This window comes from Amphiprion ocellaris, chromosome 12 (genome assembly GCF_022539595.1).
Source record: "Amphiprion ocellaris isolate individual 3 ecotype Okinawa chromosome 12, ASM2253959v1, whole genome shotgun sequence".
In the NCBI taxonomy this organism is placed as follows: Eukaryota; Metazoa; Chordata; class Actinopteri; family Pomacentridae; genus Amphiprion; species Amphiprion ocellaris.
Window position 1 is genome coordinate 9,219,508 of NC_072777.1, and position 24,304 is coordinate 9,243,811.

The 24,304-nt window shown below is 40.2% G+C and overlaps 1 protein-coding gene across 4 annotated transcripts; it reads left to right on the plus strand.

Moving 5' to 3' along the window:
• The first annotated feature begins 729 nt into the window (after nt 1–729).
• Nucleotides 730–24,304, plus strand: LOC111576881 (inverted formin-2-like). Of its 4 annotated transcripts, XM_023282837.3 has the most exons (24): nt 747–1,074; nt 5,305–5,445; nt 5,560–5,821; nt 10,604–10,719; nt 11,912–12,071; nt 13,339–13,372; nt 13,453–13,594; nt 14,447–14,579; nt 14,840–15,403; nt 15,513–15,643; nt 15,762–15,823; nt 16,102–16,204; nt 16,536–16,621; nt 17,162–17,262; nt 17,701–17,771; nt 18,588–18,695; nt 18,772–18,842; nt 19,273–19,393; nt 19,540–19,704; nt 20,226–20,313; nt 21,135–21,257; nt 21,340–21,738; nt 22,970–23,032; nt 23,272–24,304. In XM_023282837.3, the coding sequence occupies exons 2-23, from the start codon at nt 5,317–5,319 to the stop codon at nt 23,029–23,031; spliced, it is 3,231 nt and encodes a 1,076-aa protein (XP_023138605.2). In that variant the 5' UTR covers nt 747–1,074; nt 5,305–5,316; the 3' UTR covers nt 23,032; nt 23,272–24,304. The 4 variants fall into 4 exon arrangements, 2 of the variants coding, with proteins under 2 accessions (XP_035809937.2, XP_023138605.2); XR_004848398.2 differs by lacking the exons at nt 21,135–21,257; nt 21,340–21,738; nt 22,970–23,032; nt 23,272–24,304 and having other exon boundaries at nt 733–1,074; nt 19,540–19,816; nt 20,226–20,309; XM_035954044.2 differs by lacking the exons at nt 21,135–21,257; nt 21,340–21,738; nt 22,970–23,032; nt 23,272–24,304 and having other exon boundaries at nt 733–1,074; nt 19,540–19,765; nt 20,226–20,294.

Below are 24,304 nucleotides of genomic sequence, written 5' to 3' on the forward strand. Positions count from 1 at the left end.
ACAGCATGAATCCTTCTCCACAAACATGCAAACCAGAAGGAGAACCGTGCCTCTGAAGAATACAGTCTTGCTTGTCCTTCTTCTCGGTGGAGGAACAAGTCCTGACCTCTCCAAATTAATACTCAGAGTTGTCTCTCAAGTCAAAGCAAAGTTTTACTTGCGCAAGGAATCAACATGCACAGAACACAGTCTGCACAAGTGACTGGTGATGGGTGAAAATAGCACCGCTTTTATACAGACACATAAACATGAGTTGCACATCTCAGTATGTGTTATCTCTAGGTTGCTACAGGCAGGCGATTAGGACTAGTTTCTTATCCTTCAAATTCCTATGCGAGCAGCTTGTCCTTGTTCCTCTTTTAGCACACCACACAGTATTACAATGAATAAGAACATTCAATCGTCAAATACAGTAATTTCACAGCAGTCATTAATTACAGTTTTTCTCAGTCGCTTTGGTACATTTCTCAGATCAGAATTGAACTTCTCAAAACTGCTTGTTCAATTTTCACATTATTGTGTCACTTGTGCACATCAAAAAAGCAGTTTCTCAGTGATTTAAAGGGGTTTAAAGTGAATTTCAGTGATTTAAAGTGACTTTGGCAGGTAGTAGGAAACAGTTGTATCAAAATACCCAAGGTGCATGGACATTTTAAACAGTAAAACAAAGGATAAACTCCTCTGTATGTGATATGTCTCAGCCCCTTCACAGACAAACACGTTACTATGGTTACATGAACAGCATGCGCACACGCTCGCGCCCAGAGGCTGGCACCGGTGACCTCTGACCCCGCCCACCAGACGGACGTGTTAGAGGACTACCGCAGAGGTTCAACGCAAACACGAACCGCTTCCCGGCTTCCAGTGACTTCCTGCTGCCGCTGCAGTGAAGCTTTCATCCAGGCTTCAGCTACATTCCTCGAGGTTATTTACCGGGGAGCCGCAGAGCCTACGGCCGCCCTCCTGGCACCTCAGTAAGGGCACAAATGAGCCGCTAACCCACTGGTTCCGTCCAGTTCAGTCCTTTATCCGACAAGAAATACGAAGCTGAGTGGAGAACTTGTTTTTTCAAAGGTAAGACTTTGTGTTATTAAACAGCTGGAAGGTTTAGTCAAGTTTTATGTGTGAGAAACATCAGCCCCGCAGTGCTACTTTCGCCGCTGAACTTCGTTTGAAAAACAGTGATTTTAAAATGTCTTTGCTCGTCAGCACAAACAGGCTCCTGTTTTTAACTCAGCGAAGCACCAGCTGAATCCCTCTGTACCACACAGTCACTCGGCATGACTTAGGTCTGTCAGACATTCTTATTCTGACATCGAAATGCCTGCTTTCTTGTTGCATTAACGGTCAGATTTTCTTAAATACACTAGCTTGTCAGTTACTTAATCAACATACAGTAACTGGCCAGTGAAAGTAAAAGTATTTTCCTAAATGTTTAATCTGCCGAATTCACTAGAACACTGTGTTTTAATGACAGTTGTTAAATCAGCCTTCCACTTTGTGTGTTTTTGTTACAGTAAATAAAGACACTGAATTCCTTGAGTTTTAAAGGGACTCTGGTTGGGTGGACACGAGCTGAACTGCCAGCCCTGAAGGGTGTGTCAGTGGCTGAAGAAAAGTCACATTTTTAATGTTTCCAGGCAGTCATTGTGAAACACTACTTCAGTTTCTGGTGGATTTAACTCAGACCCCAACATTTTACCTCTTAAACCAAAACAGATCAGTCAGCTGTCTTTAGAGCAACCAGTAGTTAAAGCAGTCAAGAAGTAAACATGGACTTTGAGAAAATGATAATTAAATTTGGTCCATTTTTGTCTTTGTTGTTGAAATTTTCACATAATATTGCTACACGATGAAGGTAGGTAAAGGTAATGTGGTTCTTTACTAGAAACACAAACTGATTCAGAGTTTTTAGGCATTTGTAATTATTTAAGCTTCATTCCATCACCATGTCAGATCACACAGCCGTCTGCTGTTTGTTTCAGTGTATACACAGAGATTGACAAAAAGCTTTAGTTTTTTTCTGCAGACGGTGTGCAGATATATTTCTTTTTTCCCTGACTGTCTCTGTTTTTTATCTCACATTAGCTCCATAATTATTCTTCAAGCCTTCATACACTATCTCGTAGTTTTGGACATTGCTTTGTCTGCATGCTTAAAGTTATGACATCCTATCTAAAAGTCACGGTAATGCTAACTGATTAAATAATGTCTGTATAATGCAATGCAGTTAGACAGCAGCACAAACTGAAACTGTTTCAAAACAAGCTGAACATTAAACCTTCATATAGGAGGATTCAGAGCTTGACTGTTGAATTTGACTGTGTTAGTTTCAACACGGTGTTCCCAGAAACTGCTCCTTGTTCAATTGGTGTTTGATAAATTCCTTATATCTGTCTTTACAGGCAGATATTGTTATTAGATAATCTCTATGTTATACAGATTATGTGACTGTTATTTGAATATATTGAAAGCCACTTTAAATATCCCACGCTGTAAAAACTGCAACTTAAATTCCTCAGGATATATAACTAATTCAAGTTGTTTGACCTTAGAAACCTCAGTTATCATTAAATATTCACATTGTACTACGAAATCATTTGATGTTTTAACCTGATTCATGACAAATGAAATGCAGTAAAAACACTTCACCCAGTCCTGGATACTATAAAATCTCAATCTGACTTTTATAAAAAATATTACTTCTTTTATTAATTTTTTTTAACTACATAAAGTATTTTAATAAAATATTTAGCTATCATCCTACATGCTCCTTGATGTAAAAGTCAGATAAAATAAAAAGTGAGTTTTTGCAATTTTGCTCCCATTACTTCAGTTTAATGGTAATTTAACTGCAGTTCTCCAGCACGGCTCTCATTAGGACACACTCACACATATACAGCATATTCTGTATCTATAGACAGAATTCAAATGAAAACTTTTGTAGGATTCACAAACACATGAAACTTCACAGAAATAGTTTTTTTCCCCAGTTTGTTTATTGCCTTTTACTCTTAACAGTGTGAAGTGATTGCGCAGGAAACTCTGCTTCACATCATGTAGTGTGAAGGAATTTCCCCACCCATCAGTCTTTCATCACACCTGAGAGATGCAGCACTGAATTTCCTTACTTCTACATTTTACAACAGAAACACACTTCCTGTTTGACCACACCCAGCCTCTCCTACATTTTCCTGGAAGTTTCCTGGAAAAACTCTTTGAGTGGTGCTCTGACATTGCCCTGGTTTCTTTTGTTTAGTGAACATTTTCCCTGCAGCACTTTGGAGCGCTGCAGGGCTCTTTGTTTGTTTACAGTCAGGGGTCAGTTTATCAGGAACAGCCAGATAAAATAACACAACAGTCCTACTGTGAATCCTCCTACATGAAAGTTTACTGTAACATATGTGTTGTAATTTTATTATTTATATGGTCGTTCATAATTCTGACTGGTGTTTCCGTCGTTTTCTGAGGGAGCATTTAGCTTTAAGTTATTGCATTAAATTGTTCTGTATGTGGCATTGAACAGTAACTCTGAACTACATGTTACTGTTTGCAGAAAATTCTTCTTCTAAGGTTGCAACTAATAATTATAATTTCACATGTCCATAATATTGTTGATGATTTTTTTAATTAGTTATTTGCTATTTAAAAGTGTCTTATTTTCTCCACAACCCCAAGATATTCAGTTTACTGTGATAGAGCAAGAAAGAAACCAGAAAATGTTAATTTTTAATAACCTGGAATATAAGAATTTTCACTTTTTTCCCCAAAAAAACATTCAAACTGCTGGTTATTCCATTGTCCAATTAGTTGTTGATTATTTTAATAGTTGACAGGTAATCAGTTATTGGTTGCAGCTCTGCCTTCTTCATCAAATCAAATCAAATTTATTTATAAAGCCCTTTAAAACAACCAGAGTTGACCAAGGTAGTGTACAGAAGAGTAAAAACATGATCAAAAGATAAAAATAATAAAACTAAAATAAAAACAATAGAACGAGATAAAAATAATAGAACTAAAAGCAAAATACACAATAAAACATAAGCAGTAAATAGACTAAACAGACTGGACTGCCCATCCCAGATGCAATATACATGCACATGGAAACAACAAACCTACGTGACACGAAAAGCCAAAGAAATCATGTAAAATCAAGCCCGAAATTGTTCATACCCCTAGCAAATTTTAACTTCAAGTTATTTTTAAATGTAAATAAAAGCTGAGAAATGATTTTTTCCACAATGATGCAACTTATACATCATCTTATTATCTTTTGGGAAACACCTGTGTCATTTCCAATTTAAAAAGAAACTTGCTGATTGAATAAAAGTAACTTTAAGTCAAAATTTGCTAGGGGTATGAATAATTTCAGGCTTCGCTGTATTTCCTGTCATTTCCTCCTTCTGACTAAACTCAAATCACTGCTGTTTTAAACTGCTGATGATGTTACTGATGATGTCAAACAGCGTTACTGTGATCTGATCTCAGATCAGCACCAGCTTTGAGTCCAAAATAAAGCCAGAGCAAACAGACTGAATGATAGATAAATACCAACAAACTGAAGCTGGAGCTGAGTTTAGCTTTCTGGACTCGACACAAAGACTCATTCATATTGTGGAATACCACAAACTACACACACACTCCACATACCACACAATGTGCAACAGTCACAGGACTGCAGTGACTCAACACGAAAACACTGAACAAGTAATGACAACTGCTTTGTCATTAAATCTCCTGCAGCAGATTTAGTCTGCTGTTTAACACAGGATGTGATGGATGCATATTTCATAATAACCCTCAGTTTTTACAAAATCTGCAGTTTAGTAGAAAGCAAGAAACATTCAGAGAATCAGAAAGCCAAAAATTAGGTTGCAAAATTGAACTGTCGGTGAACAGAAGGACAAAAACTCCTGAATTACATGAAAACCACCAAATAAATATTAAACAAATGTTAATGGTTCTACTCTTTATATTTATGTATAATGTGTAATTTATTTAATTTACACACAGGTTTAAATTTCACCCCGTTTGGATTAAAACTGTGACTGGACTGAAATAAAAAAAACTATTGAATCCACCACAGCTGAAATTATTAGTTGTTGGACAGAAAAATAATCAGCTAAGTTGTAATTTATGCACAAGGACCAAACCTGTTCTGAGAATGTCTCCTTTGACAATAAACTTAATCTTTTGGGGGTTTGGACTGCTGTGAGACAAAACAACATGTCTCCTTTTACTTGGTTTTTACCCCCCACAGCAGAAAGAAAATTTAAAAAAAACTTTGATCTTGTCTCTCTGCAGATTCCTGTCATCATGGCAGCCAAAACTAAATGGGAGGCTGTAAAGGACCGCATGACCACTACCACCTCTGCAGACCCAGATGCCACACTGGAGGCGAATCTGGAGAACGCAGACCCTGAACTCTGCATCCGACTGCTGCAGGTATAACTGCTGGGAGCTGCAGGAGACTACAACCAGGAAGAACCAGAATTTTTGGGAAGAAGGTGTCAATAGGTCTGATTTATCGATCACAAAGTAACAAAATGCCTTCTTTAGGTTCCCACGGTGGTAAACTACTCAGGTTTGCGGCGGCGCTTGGAGGCCAGTGATCAGTCCTGGATGGTGCAGTTCTTGGAGCTGCGTGGTCTGGACCTGCTGATGGAGGCACTGGAGCGTCTGTCAGGTCGTGGCTGTGCTCGCATCGCCGACGCTCTGCTGCAGCTGACCTGCGTCTCCTGCATCCGAGCCGTCATGAACTCATCTGCGGGACTGCACTTCATCCTGGACAACGAGGGCTACGTCAGGACCCTGACCTATGGTAGGTGGATGGGCTATAGACAGAGATACATGAAGGAATCACTGGATCCCAGCAGATATTGACACAGAACATCGGGATATTTGTGAAGGCCTGGCATTTTGTTCTGATGCTTCTAACAGTTAATACTCTTTGTAGTTCTGATCATCATGCTTCAGTTCAGCTCTGTGTCTTTAAGACCTCTTTCCTATGAGGCCACTCTGTCCTGATTGCTTCAGGAATCTTTGGAGTCAAACAAACAACAGTAGGCAGATTCAGATGTATCTATGGTCTCTCTGAGTCATGCTAACTTTGCACTCTTCACCTTCATTGTAGAGATTCAGGGAAACAACCAACGTGTTTGGATCAATATATCCATGATTAGGTCAGACAGCAACTATCCCTGGATGAAGGTCCCTAATGCAGTTGGCAGAATGTCTCTTCCTGGCGGGAACAGGCCCCAGGATACAATGATTCATGTGAAAATTAGTTTTTCTGGAAAGCTGCATGGAGCTTGTGCTTTTTCTGTAGATATACATTGTTTAGTGTAACGTCTTATTTCCCTGAATCTCTACATTAGAGTTGGCTGAACAGCAGTCTGAAATAAACTAGAACTATCCTTGAAGGTAGATTTCAGAAATCCTGAATGTCCAATCTTCAGTACCGTTGATTCTTTTTTTAACCTAAAACAAAGATTTTCTTGTTGGAGTTAGCTCCTGATTTGCCGTAAAACTGTATATTATATTAAATTATCTCAGAAGGAAAGTGATTTTACTGCTTTTTATCCATTTAAACTGTAGCTTTGTAGTTATCAAACCTTAACTGTGTTAAGAAGTAGACTCCTGTGACTTATTTTACGAATGGACACACAAATCTGAGGAGACAATGGCTTTTGATGTAGACCTGCTCCGATGTACAGTGCTGTGCAAAAATATTTGCAGAAATCTTTCTTTTTTGCATATTTGTCGCACTTAAAGTTTCAGATCATCAAACAAATTTTAAAGACAAGATTACCTAAGAAAACACAAAATGCAGTTTTTAGATGATGATTTTTTTTTTTTGAAATAAAAATACTGTCCAGCCCATCCTGTCCTATGTAAAAAAGCAGTTGCCCACTTATCTACCAATCTACCAAATGACCAAATTCATTTGACAATTGGGTTCAGTTTTTCCAACCACACCCATGTGAATCTAAGCATCAGTAAATAGAACCTGTCTGGTATTGTGAAGTAACTACAGTGTCTCCATAAGCAGCACAGGATGCAACGTTCTAAAGAGATTCAGGAACAGATGTGAAACAAAGTCAGTGGCATTGATCGGTCTGAAGGATTATGAAGACATTGTGAAGGCTCTGGGACTCCAGAGAACCACGGTGAGAGCCATTATCCACAAATAGAGAAAACATGGAACAGACATCTCATCCAGGAGTCAAAAACGAACCCAGACAAACATCAAAAGATCTGCAGGCCTCACTGGCCTCAGTTAAGGTTCGTCTACATGAATCTACAGTATGGAAGACACTGGGAGAAAATGGCATCCATCGGAGAGTTGCAAAACGCAAACCACTATTGACCAAAATTAATATAAAGGTTCAGCTGGCATTTACAAAAAAATATCTAGATGGGCCCCAAGACTTTTGGGATAACATCCTGTGAACTGATGAGTCAAAGGTGGAACTTATATCTGGCATGAAGCTAACAGTTGATTTCACAAGAAGAACATGATACCAACAGTGAAACATGGTGGTGGTAGTGTGATGGTGTAGAGCTGCTTTACTTCCGCAGGACCTTGGACAGCTATTGATGGAACCATGAATTGTGCTCTCTATCAGAAAATCATCTTGGAGAATATCCACCCATCAGTTAATGAACTAAAGCTCAAGTACAAATTGGTTATGCAGCAAGACAAAGACCAAAAGCACACAAGCAAATCCACCTCTGAGTGGCTCAAAAAGAACAAAATTAAGGTTTTGGAGTGGCTGAGTCAACGTCCAGACTTCAATAAAATCCAACTGAGATGCTGAAGCAAGTCCTTCAAAGGACAGTTCACACTCAAAAACCATCTAATATGACCCAATTCAAACTATTCTGCAGAGTGTGTCATTATTCCTCCACGGCGATGTAAAAGACTGATCACATGCTGTAACAAACATTTAACTGCAGCTGCCAAGAGACCAAACAGTTATAAGGTTTAGGGGGGAAATTACTTTTTCACTGTAATTTTAAAAAGTTATTTTGTATTTTATGTCTTTGTATAATATTCAATGAATATAAATATTAGTTTAATGATCTGGAACATTTAAGTGTGATAAATAAGCAAAAATAGAAGATTTCCATAGGGGGACAAATTCTTTTGCACGGCATTGTCGGTGGTAAAAAGACGCTCGAGTTGTCTTTGACTTTTTTGTGTTTACATTCTCACTCTGTGAACTCAAACATTAGATCTGCAGCCTTGATGAACATTGAGGAAAATGCAGTCCTGCAACATTTTCTTCTTTGACACAGTCACTCAGAGTTCTTTCTCCTTTCAACTCTGTTGTTATGTTTTGTTTGTGTGTGTGTGTGTTTTTTGCTTTACTCTTAACTTTATTTAACAATTTCTGGTACAGTGTGTCACTCTTGCCGGCAGTTTCTGTGTCATTTCATGTTGTATTTTCATTAGTTGGCCATAGCTGTGGGTTGTAGCAGTAGAAAGTCCTAAATTTCTGTGTGTGTCTGATTTGACAAAGAGTGAGATTTGGGAGTTTGCACTGACGACTGCATATTTCATCATGTTTGTCTCACGCTTGTAGCGGCTGCATGAAGAGGCTTTGGACTAAATGGAGTTCTGTTTGCTACACTGACTCTGCTGCAATACAACAGTTTAACAATGTTCTCTGAATTCCACAAGGACATTTCAGTTCAGTTCAGTTGTATTCATATAGTGCCAATTCACAACATGTCAACTCAGAGCACAAAAGTTCAAAAGAAACTTTGACTTTGAGGATCCAGATTCCACCACTACAGCAGTTAATTGTCATCAGAAGTTGAACCTCAGTTTGCTCACCTGTGATTTCTGCACTTCTGCTTTTTGTTTTCCTGCTTGCACAGCATCAGCTACTTGCTGACACTCGCTCTCAGACAATCCAAAGCTGGCTTAATCCAAACTTTTGTGTGCTTTTCTGCATCTTTCAGTGGGGTAATGCTCTGAACTTCTGCACTTCCAACTTGATCACATGACCTGTCATACATGAGAAAATACACTCAGCACTGCATAAGCACTTTATTAGGGACAGCACACTAACACTGGATCAGCCTGCCTTTGCTCTCAGTTGTTGATGACATGTTGGAAACTTTCCTCTGAGATTCTGCAGGTTTGTCAGCTGCAATTCAAGCTCCCATTCTACCAGATCCCAATGTGTTGTACTGGATCCAGATCTGCTGACTGGGGGGGGGGGGGGGGGTCACTGAAGTCCATTGAACTTATTTCCACATTCATGAAACCTGTTTGACTTTAGCTTTGATATATGGTGCTTCCTCCAGCTGGAAGCAGCCATCAGCAGATGGTAAACTGTGGACATACAGGGATGCACATTGTCAGCAGCTACACTTTGACAGACTCTTGCTTTCAGACAAGAATTGTTGGTATCAAGGGTCCCAAAGTGTCCAATAAACTTTCCCCTCATTAGCATCAGCAGCCTGGACAAAGGCAGGTTGGCTCCATGGATTCATTCTGTTGTTTCTTAATCTGGAGCCTGTTAGCAGCAGTTAGTGTTTCAATCCCTGACCAGTTTTGAACTTCTCCAAATACTTTCCTATTAAGGTGCACTTGATAGAGTCCTGGTCAGATACCTGAACCACGTCAGCTGAATCTTTAAAATGCAAATGACTAGCAGTTCTACGCTGAGCTCCCCTTTAATCCCTGAGCTCCACACACTCCCTGAATGAGAGTCAACAGACCACATGAAGGAATCTCATTTCAACCACCTGTATCCATAGTCCTGTTCTCTCAGTCACTACAGAGAATTCATGACCAGGTAAGAATAGGAAATTGAATAAACTTTTGAGGTAAGTACTTTGTTTTGCACTCCTCCTTCACCTTGGCATGCTTGTATCATCACAGTAGAAACAGCTTTAATCTACTAGTTGATCTCTAGCTTCTGTTTAGCTTCACTGTAAACAAGATAAGCTTGAAATCCTGTACTTGGGGTAGCGGTTCTTTCATAAATGTGCAAGACCAGGCCGCTGTTTGTTGATAGAACGTGGCCGCAGATTTGGAGGTGCTGAGCATCATCCCAGTCACTCCAGTGCATGCTGAACACCATCACTTGATAATGCCAGTAAAACCACAGTTTGCAGGCTCACCTGCATCAAACAGAGGAGCAATTGTCATCAAACTGGACTCTCACTCCAGCCGTCGAGTCTGCATTTAGGTCCTGTCCATGAAAATCAGGAACAGAGTCGGGGTCCAACATCAACAGGAAACATGATTTGTTCTCATCCAGTAGATACCCCTTCCAGCTTTTTAAACCCCATCCGATTTTCCTTCCTTTCTTCCCTCTACCCAACATTATTCTCTTGTCACTCTGCTTTTTCTTCAGCTCCTCATGTGAATGATTATTAGCATGTAAGTCCCGATAGGTTTAATTTTGATTAAATGTTTTTTTTATCGCCACACTGTCTGTTAGAGAGCACCTGTTACACAACTGAACCTGTTCACTTGTGGGTGTATGGTTGTGGGTGGGTTGCTTGTGGTTCTCCTTCCTGTTCAACAGCTCCACGAGCAGCTTGTCTTCCTGACGTCCCCCCTTCCTGTGTGTCTCCTCAGCTCTGGACACGTCCAACGTCATGGTGAAGATGCAGGTGTTTGAGCTGCTGGCAGCTCTCGCTCTGTTTGACCCTCAGGGACACCTTCTAGTGCTGGACGCCCTTGAAAACTACAAGGTACCAGCTTCTACTTTATTGACCCCTCTTCCTCTTTTACCAACATGTTTCATTCTGTACTCCTTTAGTTACATTATTAGCGTATCATATTTAAAATGATCTTATTTTTTCATTTAATGAAATAAATCAGTTTTCTCATCAATATGGACAGTGACATTAAATCTAGTCATCATAAAATGTACACTAATAATCTTCTTCCTGTTAATTTTGCCATTGTTATTTATACAAAATCTAGGTTTTACTGTGATTTTTCACTATTAGACATAATCACATTAAATGTGTGGAGGAAAATGTTGCCCACCACAAAAACAAAACAAAACAAACAAACAAATAAAAAACACCTTATGAACTGTTTCTTCACCCACATGTTACTGATTTATATGCAATTTGCAACTGCACCTGGTAACAAATCACAAGGCAAACAGCATCATATTTATCCACATTTGTATATGTTTTTGGATTCTCCAAATTACTTTTGCTGCAAATCTTGCTAATGTAAGGTTTGCTCAACAAAGTGTTCAGATATACTTCATTATAATGTTATTCATTGTGGTTTGCACATCCAGGAGAAATCTTGATGATGTTTCACAGTTTTTAAAATGTGTTTTACTGCATGCTGCCGGTTGTGGTACTATCTAGTGAAGATGAACATACGAATACTAAAAAGACTGAATATTTAACAATGACCTGAAACATTAGTGTGACACATCTTAGTTCAAAGTGAAGACCACGATGTAGCAGATAGATCCGAGCTATGAGGAAAAGCTGTTCATCCTGTTCAGTTTTCAGTGAGTGTGTAGCATCAGAGCTTGGCCGCAGATAACACTCAGAACAAACACCTCAGATCGGTTTCTGATAATGGGTGTGTTTTGATCATTGACCTTGCTCATTCTTGTTGTAACGTGCTCTGAAACCAGTGCGGAGGCAGGATGCCGTACAATCCTTCATGGTCGTCATGCTGGCTTCAACTAACCCAGCTGTCGATCCCAAACAATAACGGTGTCTGTCCTCTAGTAAACTGAGCAGAGAAGGCATGATTCAACAGATCCTTTCAAACACAAAAATCCTGTGGTGTTTTCTGACTGCAGTTCACTGGAAAAACATCCATACCTTTTAGAAATATTTTCACCATTAACCCTTTGATGTGCAATGTGGGTCTCTGAGCGACTCAGTTTCCTTTGTTTGTGTCCAGAGTCTGAAGAAGCAGCAGTATCGCTTCAGCGTGATCATGAACGAGCTTCACGGCACCGATAACATTCCATACATGGTGACACTGATGAGCATGGTCAATGTACTCGTGCTTGGACAAGAGGACCTGAGGAAGAGGGACCGACTGCGACAGGAGTTCATTGGTATGACAAATCGGTCAATACAACACTACTTACACTAAAATGACTGACTGGAGTAGTGACAGCAACAGTGATGTGACCATCATTCACAGAAATCAGACAAAAAGCAACAGCTACAACAATACTTGTAATGAGTACCGTAACATAGTGATTATAGTGACAGCAATACTACCAGTATGAATAATGATAATGCCTTTATTAACACTTATATGACAAACTTTATCAATGAAAGTTTCTGCAGTTAAAGTGATAACTAATATGAAAATGTGAAAATTTTTGCTGAGTGTTTTTCATGAACTAATGGAGGAAATTAGGTGACAGAAATTAGCTGAAGTTTAAACAGGTTGCTATAGTGGTAGCAGTTGGTGTCCCCTCACCCCAGCTGGTCGAGGCAGATGGCTGTCCTCCCTGAGCCTGGTTCTGCCAAAGGGTTCTTGCTGTTATTCCTTTCATCTGTCGTTGTCTGTAATTAGCATTATATGATTAAAATGGAACCAAATTGCATCTGGGGTGGTCTCAAAATTAATAACAGGTGGTTGCTATGATGTTGCGAGGGCAGTAATAGATCCTTACCAGACATTTGTAATTGGCGTTGGGGTCATTATTGTCGTACCACTAATGGTGGCTAGACTGATGAAAGGCGGTGATGCTTGTACCAGCTGGTGCAAGGCAGTTGCTGATTAAGTTTTTTATTTATTCATTAGCCAATTGCAGATGTATCAGTTTTGGTATATACATCCAAAAATAAATGACAAGGCACATAAATGTCAAAGATATATTTTATTAGCATTTTCTTCACCAGAGACTAGTTACAGATTTCATTTTTGCACTGTTGAAAGTCTGTACAGTCTGAACTTGCACATTCATGCAAAACTACAAAATTTAGGCAAATAGGATAGAATCAACTGTGGGTCAGTTTGACTCGTGTCGTAATGACGGTCCTTGCAGATGAAGGGTATGCTGGCATTTCCTGGAATATTCATGCAGCTTTCACACACCAGATTAGCGAAGGCCAAGGTTTTTATACAGAAACGTAATATTGGCCAACATATAATTATTGGTTAATATATTCATCGTGTTGACTAATAAATTGTGCTGGAATATTGTAAATGGTTGCAAGATATGATTGTTATTAGATGGTTATTAGGTGGTTGCTGATGTTGGTAAAATCAGGTGAAAGTTTGGGATGCTTATTTTGTTCCTGTGGCAAAGTTAAATTAAAGATCTGGATCAGAATGAGATGTTCTCACTGTGGAACATGTTGTTTCAGGCCTGCAGCTACTGGATCTGCTGCCCAGACTGAGGTACTGATTTTACTTTTACATCAATAATCAATAATCATTAAGTTTCCATCAGTTGGTGACATCTCTGTCTCGGTCTCCAGGGAGACAGAGGATGAGGACCTGAACATCCAGTGTGATGTGTTTGAGGACTCTCTGACAATGGATGAGGAAGAGATGGAGCGGCTATACGGAGGCGTCGACATGAGCAGCCACCAGCAGGTCTTCACCTCACTCTTCACCAAGGTAACTCACCTCTAACTCCTCCTCCACCTGTGAGATGTTTATGTTTACCCCAAATGGCTTCATCTCATTTTTCATCGCATTAAAACCACTCAGCTACATTTGAAGATAAACTCTGGATATACTCCCGGAACACCTTCACCTCATACATGATCACTTTTCACTGAAGTACCTGCACTTGGACCCCAACATCTTCACTCACTGCATTTTTAACCTCACCTTCGACATTAGCACCTCCACCTTTAAAAGAAAACTCATTCAATCCAACATCTTTGCCTCCCTTTTTACCTAAGCCTGAAACATCTTAACATGAAAATGTAATCTTGCAAAATCTCCACGTTCAGCTCCAACATCTCCTTGCAACAAATACACTCCAAACACCACATTCAAAACCTCCATCTACACACAAGTGCACCTCCCCCTTCACTAAAGTACCTGCCACTTATCTCCACCCTTAACACCTCCACCTATGTAGTCTTCACCCTGCTTGGTAAAACTCATCTGCACCACATTCAATCTCAACATCTTCACTTGGCTCTTCTCCCACATTATCACCTCCACAGCTCCATCTGTGTGACATTAATCTCTGTCATTTATCCACCTTTCCACTGACTCACTAACATCTCCATAATGAGTACGTTTGCCTTCACCTTTAACATCATCACCTTCACCACCTCCATGTTGAGTCTCCAGCCTTAACACTGTTCAATAAAACACCTTCACTTTAAAACAATTAACCTAAACATTTGTCTCTGTCGACCTCGTCTCATTCTTTTCGTCCATCTATTTTCTATTGCTTGGAGGACAGGAAATACTTTTTTCTGTCTCCCTACCTGTCCTTCTGTATCTCTCCAGGTGTCCAGTAGTCCGTCCTCAGTCCAGCTACTTTCCATACTTCAGGCCTTGTTGTTGGTGGATCCAAACAGAGCTCAGGTCTGGCTGGCTCTGGAGCTGCTGACTGACAAAGTCACCCTGCTGTCACAGGAACGTAAGTCTGGAGCAAGACTTTCACAGTCGATAAATCATCAGGATGTTGTCCTCAGAATGCAGATCTTCATCTGGGACCCACATCAGATGAAGTTCACACTGCACTCTGTCTAACTGACTTGGGTGGGGTCATTTCTGTAGATCTATTTTATTTCTTTGCAGAAGACTCCTTTTTCTAGCCATGTCTTTTCATATTATAGTTTCTAACTGGGACCAGTGCTCTAAAGGTGAATGTAACTGGTGTGTTTGACTTTCTTGTAGCTGAATTGGATTCTGTCGACTGTCTTCTGGAAAGGCTCCTCCCCCAGAAATCACGTTCAGCCAATCACAGGATCCGAACTGTCGACAGAGCGATACAGACTCAACTGCCAGACAGTCCTACTGGCCAATCAGAGACACTTATCAAAGATGCTTTGACAAGTTCATCAACACCACCTCAGGCTGCTCCTGCTGCCACACCTGATGCTCCACCTCCCCCACCTCCTCCACCTCCTCCTCCTCCTCCATTACCTGGTGTGGGAGCACCTCCCCCTCCCCCTCCTCCTCCACCTCCTCCTCCATTACCTGGTGTGGGAGCACCTCCCCCTCCTCCTCCACCTCCTCCACTCTTACCTGGTGTAGGAGCTCCTCCACCTCCTCCGCCTCCTCCTGGGATGGGCGTTCCTCCACCTCCACCTCCTCCAGGTGACATCATTGTAGCCCAGGCAATTCGAGGTCTTGGCCGGTCGTTTCACAGTGCCGCCCCACCCACAAGCACCGCCCCCTGCCCCACCCTCCGAATGAAGAAACTCAACTGGCAGAAACTGCCATCCAGAGCAGTGATAGGTCAGTGATTAGAAGAAATCTGTCTTGTGTTTGGTTGGTCCAGGACTCTGGTCTGATGTGAATCAGAGTTGGTTTATGCCCATCTGTCTGTCTATCTGTCTGTCTACAGCACATCAGTCCTTGTGGATGTCCATGTCTTCAGACTTGGTGGAACCCGATTACTGCAGCATCGAGCAGCTCTTCAGTCTTCCTCCTACAGAGACCAAGACCAGAACCAAAGCCAAGACAGAGTCCAAAGAGGTGCTACAGTTTTTACACTCACCCTTCATCTTTCAGTCAGTCTGGTCGGTGTTGAAGACGAAGGGACATATTGTCAGAATGAGCGAGTCCAGATAGTGTTTTGTCTCTTTGTCCACAGATATCCTTTATCGATGCCAAGAAAAGTCTCAACCTGAACATCTTCCTCAAGCAGTTCAAATGGTGAACCTTCCAGCCAATAGAAACACACCTCTGCAGTAACATCACATTCAGTCCTAAGACCGAGTTGTTTCACCAGTTCTTTAACTCTCTGGCCTGTCCAGTGTCACTTCATTCTGTCCTTCATCTGTGCTTCATCTGTTTTCTGCTCTACCTGTCCAGATGGTCTGTCTTCTGTCTACCCTGTCTTGCACCTGCCCTTTAAGCATCTCACTTTAATTTCATCCATCCCACTTGTTACATTTCCTGTCCTTCACCTGACCCGTGTGTTTCTCCTGCAGTTCCCATGAGGCTTTTGTGTCTCTGATCCAGAGAGGAGATAGGTCCAAGTTTGACATGGAGGTCCTGAAACAGCTGATCAAACTGCTTCCAGAAAAGCATGAGGTCAGAGTTGCGTTCACCTGTCCTATACCTGTCCTCGTCCTCTCTGTCTCCTCTTCATACTGACTGACTTCAACTTGCCCTGCTTTTTCTTGTCCCAAGTCATGTTAATTTTTCAGTCTGAGCTGTCCTTCATCAGCATCACATGTCCCGCGTCTGTCCCACATGTCATTCTACCTTTCCTTCTCTTGTTCTATTAACTAGTTCTTTTGTCCGTGCTCCACTTGCCCTCTACCTGTCTTACCTGTTCTCTGTTTGTCCTGTTTCATTTCTGTCTTATCCGTCTGACAGCAGAATTGCCTCTCCTTTACCCGTCTCACTTGTCCATCCTCAGGTAGAGAACCTGAAGTCTCACCTGGCAGACAGGGACAAGTTGGCATCAGTGGATCAGTTTTACCTGCAGCTACTCGACGTCCCCAGGTGGGAGGACAAAAAATGCATCTTAGACTCAGACACTCCTGCTGGCTACAAATTAGGGGTTAACCAGTCTGTTCTTTCTGGGGTTTATAGGAATTACTGATAAAGAAATTGATTGATATTCTGAGCCAATATTTATCAGCAGTTAAAATAAAAATCTTTGTAGCAGAATTTAAAATAACAGAAACTCCAATACAAAACTTTGCTATAATGAGCTTACTTCTGTTTCACATGTTTGATTACAAGAGAACTTTTTAAAATATATTATTCAGTGCTGATTGGCTATATCTGGTGACATGTAACCAATCAGATGGTGCTATGGGCAGGATATTGCTCGTACCCACAGAGCGATAACTGCACCTTGAATGTAGTTATTTAATTTGGTAATCTGCTAAAAAAAGTAACAATACTGATTATCATAAAAATACTGAATATTGTATCAGATAATCGGACAACAATCAGGCAACCCTAGTATGGATATACTTATTTACTGCTCATCAAAGGTATATTCACTCATACTGTGTTTGTGTGTGTGTGCTGTAGTTACTCTCTGAGGATCGAGTGTATGTTGCTGTGTGAGGAGAGCAGCTGTGTGTTGGAGACGCTGAAGCCCAAAGCAGAACTGCTGGACCGAGCCTGCCTGAGTCTGTATACACAATAAATACTCTAAATACACACGTAACACATGCAAAGTACATACTTAACTCTGGGAAAGCAGCTCTGTGCTGCTGAAAGTGGAGATGTACATGAAAAGAAATAGTTCATACTTACCCATAATGCCAAAATGTGGCACAAAGAGAACATCGCTTGTATATAAACCACAGAATGTATAAGAATTGAGAGTTCCCATCTTGGTCTGGTAACATCATTTAAAACCAGGGTTTATGCTATGCCCATAAAGAATTACATTTTGTAAAAGTTCAGTTTGAGCTTGAGCTACAGATGGATAGAAACAAAAGTTCAGTTTGAGCTTGAGCTACAGATGGATAGAAACAAAAGTTCTGTTTGAGTTTGAGCTACAGATGGATAGAAACAGAAGTTCTCTTTGGTTCTCTTTGTGTTAAACTGTGTTGTGTGTTCAGGTGTGAGGGACAGCACTCGACTGCCCAGCTTCTGTAAACTCATCCTGAGTGTGGGAAACTTTCTGAACTATGTGAGGATCTTTTATTTTCTCTTCTTTTTAGGTTCAGATTACTTTATGATTTCCTTAACTGATAATCAACCACAAAAACAATCAACAGCTGTGACTGGACATATACAAAATCAGACCTAATGTGTTGGACACATTGATCAATTCAGACAAAGTGTGAAACAGTTTTCATTTATCAGACAAGTTTAATGAAGATTAGTTTTCATTAAGTTGGTGTGATATGCATTTTTTCTGTTTTCTAGCGCGCATGTCTTCATGTACACAGGTTGTAGTTTCTATAGAAGCACATGCAAGTCCACTGCTTTAACTTTGCGCCCATTGTAGTCTGTATACATGTAACTATAAATTGAATTATAGAGTGCTGCATCTGTTGAACATTATCAACTGCAGCTACAGTTTTTCTGTGCTGTCTGACAGTTTCCTGCCTCGTTTAACCGTTCAACACGCTAATTGAGCATTAGCATGAACCTGTGTTGGACACTGGCACTCCTCCCTCACTGCCCACAGCCCACTGGTGTTAAACATCTGTATCTCGTCTCATTACACATCAAGAGGCTTCATCTAGTGGCACCGCTTGAGCCTACAATAAATGAAGTGCACTTAATTAACAGTTAGTTGTTCACATCTCTAGTACAGATGTGTGTAATTTTGCTCATTACCAGACAAAGCAGAAATAAGCAGTCAAAGCTCACAGTGGATCTTCTATTGTATAACTGTAATAGAATGTAAGAAACCTCCAGATAAACTGATATAACCTGATGTGGTGTCATCGGTGATAATGTGACACGTTGTCATATGATGTGTGGTTTTGTGTGTCAGGGCACTCACACGGGGAACGCAGAGGGTTTTAAGATCAGCACTCTGCTCAAACTGACTGAAACTAAAGCCAACAAGTCCAGAATCACCCTGCTGCACCACATCCTGCAGGTACACACTGGAAACATCTCACACTGGTCACACTGAAAGACCATAAGTCAGCTGTTACTGTTTGTGTGATCACCAGGAGGTGGAGGAGAACCATCCTGACCTGCTGAACCTGCCTGATGACCTGGAGATCTGTGAGAAGGCTGCTGGGTAAATTAATTACACTCTGGAACGTATTACAAACATCTATAATAATAGAGTCTGCACAGTCCCTTCTGATTTTCCATCAGACTTGGATACTGGGCTCAATATAATCATGAAAGATGCATATTATTTTCTATGTGGTATCTCCAGTTGTTGAAAAGTCCTAAAATGCACTGAAAAAAGGTGTGTATCCAGTAAATACTCTTTCTGACATTCTTTAACAACCATCAGAGTGGTTATACCTTCTTGGACCTTCAGCAATTCTATTATAGTACCACAAGTCTTTGTATTGACTGAATGATATAATCATTGTTAACAAGCAGCTCAGCCGGCAGCTTATTCATTCGTGAAACCTTCTTTAAATCACCCAGTCCAAGAACAGTCGGTGTCAAAAAAATTCAGTTTAAACATTTCAGCCACTTGCGTTTTCCTGCAGGGCGAATGTGGAGTCTATTCAGTCTGAAGCAAACTCTCTGACCAAACAGCTGAAAAACGCAGAGAAGAAAGTTTCATCTTCGTCTGAGGATATGAAGGAGCAGTACCTGTCTGCTATACAGGTGATACACTGCAGACTGCAGGATGTTTTATTAACTTGTTATTGATATTTAATCTAGCAAACACATCAGATTTTTAGACTGTTTAAGGAATGAGCCAGCTTTTAGAGGTGTGTTTTCGTGTTCCTCTGCTTCTTCTGTGCTGTCAGGAGAGCCTGCAGGCCTGTGAGCAGCTGCAGCAGCTATTGTCGTCGGTGGAGGACAAGAGGATGGATCTGTCCGTCTACCTGTGTGAGGACAGCGCCAGCTTTTCCCTCGACGAACTGTTCAGGACCATCAAGACTTTCAGAGGCCTGTTCCTCCGAGCCATCAAGGTCCACAGCCAATCACAGGGCAGCATGACTGACAGCAAATAAGAACATACTGAAGTCACCTGTATGTGTTGGACAAGATTGCCTTGTGAAATCGTCTATCGAGTTAGACTTGGTGACTTATTTGTTTGCACATTAACAAATACAATTATTCTAAATTATATACGCTCAGAAAATCACATTCAGACTTTTGTGTCAAGACATTCAGATATAAAATACTTTAGTGGCAACAGCAGCCACTAAAATAAAATAGAAAATAAGACTAACATCGTGATCATATCCGCCTTAATACATGTGATTCACATTCACAATCAAAACTGCTTGTTCGTGTCATTACCTCAAATGTCAGAAACTAAGAAACAAACAGAAACTATGAAACACACGTCAGTCACATGAAACTGAGACTTTGGAGGATTTTTTGGTCACGTCAGCTTTTGCCTCGGTGTCACTTTTTGCAATTGTAAACGTTCTGGGTTGCCTTTGGTAACAAAAACAATATATTTCTGATAATTTCTGTCCATCAGGAGAATGAAAGTCGTAGAGAGCAGGAGAAAAAGAGGAAGAAACGGGAGGAGGAGAAGAAACTCAAAGGAGACACCACCAACAAGATCAGTAAGTCAAACGCTGGTTACACTTTAAATCTGGAGGAGTGCAGGTCATTAGGAAGACATCGTTAGTATTGTTGAGGGGAGATCATGAAATTCTGAAGAATATACCTGCTAAAATAGAGACGGACTCTAAAGACAGCTGAATATCTCTGCAACAAAAATCTCTACAAATAGCATCTTAGCAGCAAAAATGTCCATAACAAATATCACAACATATTTTTTCTGTTTCAGAAATCTCAAGAACACACAATAATTTTAATAACAAAAATCTCAATAAATATTTTTGCAATAAATATTTTAGCAACAATCTGAAGAACATTCTTTAAAACAAATATTTCAGCATCAATAATCTCCACAACTAAAAAACTCAACAAAAATCTCAACAACAAAGGTCCTGTCAAAAATGTTGACCACAAATATCTCAGCACCGATCATTTCAACAACAAAATTCCTAACAAATATCTCGGTTACAAAATATCTCTGCAACAAATTCTTAAACACCAAAAATCCCAATAACAATCTCTAAAACAAAAATCCTGAAAAAAAAACTCTCTACAACAAATATCTCGGCAACAATACTATCACAAGAAAAGTTTTATTAGATATCTTAACAACAAATTGCAAAATACTAACCAACCATCTCTAAAAGAAGTATCTCTGCAACAAATATGTCATCAACAACTTTCTCAGCAACAAAAACAACTCAACAAATATCTTGTCTAGACAACAAATATTTCCACTATAAACATCACAGCAACAAAAATCACAGTTGCAAATATCTCAACAGTAAAACATGTAGCTGTTAAAGATGTCTTTGTCCACCAGTCAGGAAGGATGTGTCCAACCAGGAAGAAGGTTGCATCATCGACAACCTGCTGGCTGAGATCAGAAAAGGCTACAACCTGAAGAAGACCAGACCGAGAGCTGAGAGGGGCAGCAGAGTCCACGGTGAGGACTGTGGACGATTTTAGCGTAGTTCTGACTTTTAACTCTCCTCAGTGCATCAGTCTCACTGTGCTGTTGTTGTCAGATCATCCCGTCATCGTACAGAGGTCGCTGGGCATGGACGATCCAAATTCTTCTGCTTCCAGCCAATCAGAGAAGCCCCCCGACCACCCAGAGATGGTCCAGATCCCCACAGAGCCAAAACAACCAAACCCAACCAACACAAGGCCGGAACCAGCGTCAGCTGAGCTCCACAGAAACCCTTCAGTCTCTGGTCCTGCAGGAGAGAAAGAAATCCAGCTCAGTCCAGAGGATCAAGGAGAAAACAAAGATTCAAAAAAAGGAACCAGGAACCAGGAGTCAGAGTTTGAGGAGTTCAGCTTGTTAGAAACCAGAACAACGAAACACGATGATGATGATGTTGATGATGATGATGATTCTGGTCCAAACAAACTGTCCAGCACGTCCAGGAACAGCTCAGCAGGTACAGTAACATCTGAAGTGGAGCAGACTGAGGTCAAGCATAGAAACTGTAACGAATCAGGATGTTTGTTTGTAGACTTTAGGACACACACACACACACACACACACACACACACACACACACACACACACACACACACACACACACACACACACACACACACACACACACACACACACACACACACACACACACACAGAAGTTTCTGGGTTAATCTGGTTGAGTTTTTGAGGCACATGTTGCCCACATTTAAGTCTTGTGTATCAGTTTTAAGCTTGTATCCAAATGTATCATTTTTTCCTCCAAAGCTTTATTATTTTTATGCCAGGCTGGACAGAAAGAGTTTCCTGTTGGCTTTTACATGAATTGTTATTTTTTATGTAAATGGGTGCGTTTGTTTGATTTTTACACAACTGTGTAGGTTGTTCATGTTCGTCTTTTTCAGGGTTTCTGCAGGGCATTAAAAAGCATTAATAGTCATTAAATTGATTTTGTGAAAATTAAGGCCTTAAATGGCATTAAAAATCATTAAATTTGATTCTCAGTGGCATCAAAAATTCTTTCTGCAGTTTTCAAGAAAAATATTTGATAATAATAATATAATAGTATGTAATTATAGACTGCGATATGTGCATCTGCTTAAATATTCGGAACCATTGTGATAATTGTTCCGGCCGGTTGGGTACAATTGCCAAAAACTACATGTTTGGAAAGTGGCCTGCAGGCTGGACCAGGTGGAGGAGAGCTGGGAAGTGGGGAAACGCATATTCCAGCAAAAATGGCTAGAAAACGTGGAATTCAGAGAAGAACTACAGCCCGTTGGTGGTCAGGGGTGGTTTCCGGACTCAGAAATAGTGAAACGTAGGGACAGTTTTCATATAAAAATCATCTTTTACAAATAAACAAACCTGTGTAAATTGTTGTGTTCACAGTCACGGCATTAAAATTTTTACAGTCTAGCATTAAAATGGCATTAAAAAGCATTAAATTTGACTGGCTGATTTCTGCAGAAACCCTGTTTTTCATGTTAAGGTTCTATGCTGTGCAGATTTTTCCCCAATATGAATTGTATCCAGAGCTTTTGTACCAGGTCTGAACTTGTTTCTAGTAATGAGCTCCAGTGCAAGTTCAAACTGTAGGAGCAGATAAAAGGTGATTCTGCAGAAAGACTGAAGTGCTGATGATGTACTACCTACAAATGAATCAATCAGAACGTCTCTTTAATTGCCAGGAGCCAGTGTTCATGTTGGAGCCAAACGGTCTAAAACGAAGAAAGGATGTATTTTACACTGAGGTGAGTACATATAATAAAATTCCAGATCATCCAGAGCTGCAACTTATTTTAAAAACTAAAAAGATGAAGGAATGCAGTAATATTAATACATTTAATTGATACAGCACTTTCCAAAACAAAGCTACAAAGTGCTTTAAACATTTCAGGACTCTGGTAAATGGATTTAGTAACACAAATGCATAAACAAAGTGAAACTTCTCAACAACAACATGCTGATCTTGTTTCTTCTGTGGTTCCAGATGAGCAGTGATGAGTGGTTTCCATGGCAACAGGACCGAATGTCGAGACAGGAAAATTAAAAGTGGTAAAACATGCACTGACCACAGACAATAAATAAAGAAGGTTTTTTTTCTGTCTAAAACGATAACAAGTAAAGAAGTCCGTCTGAGTCTGACAAAGCAGCTGATTGGCTGTAAATGACATCAGCCTACCTGAGCAGACAGGCAAGGTGGGTGGAGCCTTAGTCATTCATTAAATAATTTTCTGTGTTTGTTTTAGGTTGAAAACAACACATTTGTGAGTTTTGTGCAACATATTCTGATGTGTTTATGAAATATTTCAGTTGTGTGTCCGGATGAAGCAGCCGCTTTTGCTATTTTAATCTGGTCCTTCTGTTCAGACCTGTCGATTTATGTCAGGTTTCATTTGTGTTTTATCTTTGAACAGACCTGAAAATGAACCTGCAGCTGTTCTAATAATCAGTCATTAATTCTAGCTGTCTTGTAATGGTTCCCTGCATCTTATTTGGCAGCAAGTTGATAATTTATTGGTTTTTAAAAGGTGTTTTAAGATGTCAGCTTTAGGCAACTGGAGCAGACTTTTTCACCAGTTTCAGGTCTTAGGAGTTAAACACAAAGTCTTGTTTTTACTCAGATGTGACAGAAAACAGATGGTGTTAGTGTAAAAGTGAGACAATCAAGCAGTTTCAGTTGGTAGATAAACAGAAATCTGTTTCTCACATGTTTACTGAGCACAAAATGACCTGACAGCAGGATTCATTTCTTGAAAGGCTCCTCCTCAGATGTATATTCACTGACTGTTTGATGGGTTTTTAAAAGATTTTCAAAGGATTTCAAACATTTTTAGATATTTTGGAGCTCTTATAGCGGTTTTGAGTGTTTTCTGGTCAGGCCTTGTTTTTTTTTTTATCAGACGGAGGATTTTTTACTTATTAGATTGTTGTAGATTTGCACCTGAAACAGAAAATGTTACTGCAGAAAGTTACTGACTTGCACTGTTTACTGGAAAATAAATGTTACAGTTTTTGGATTA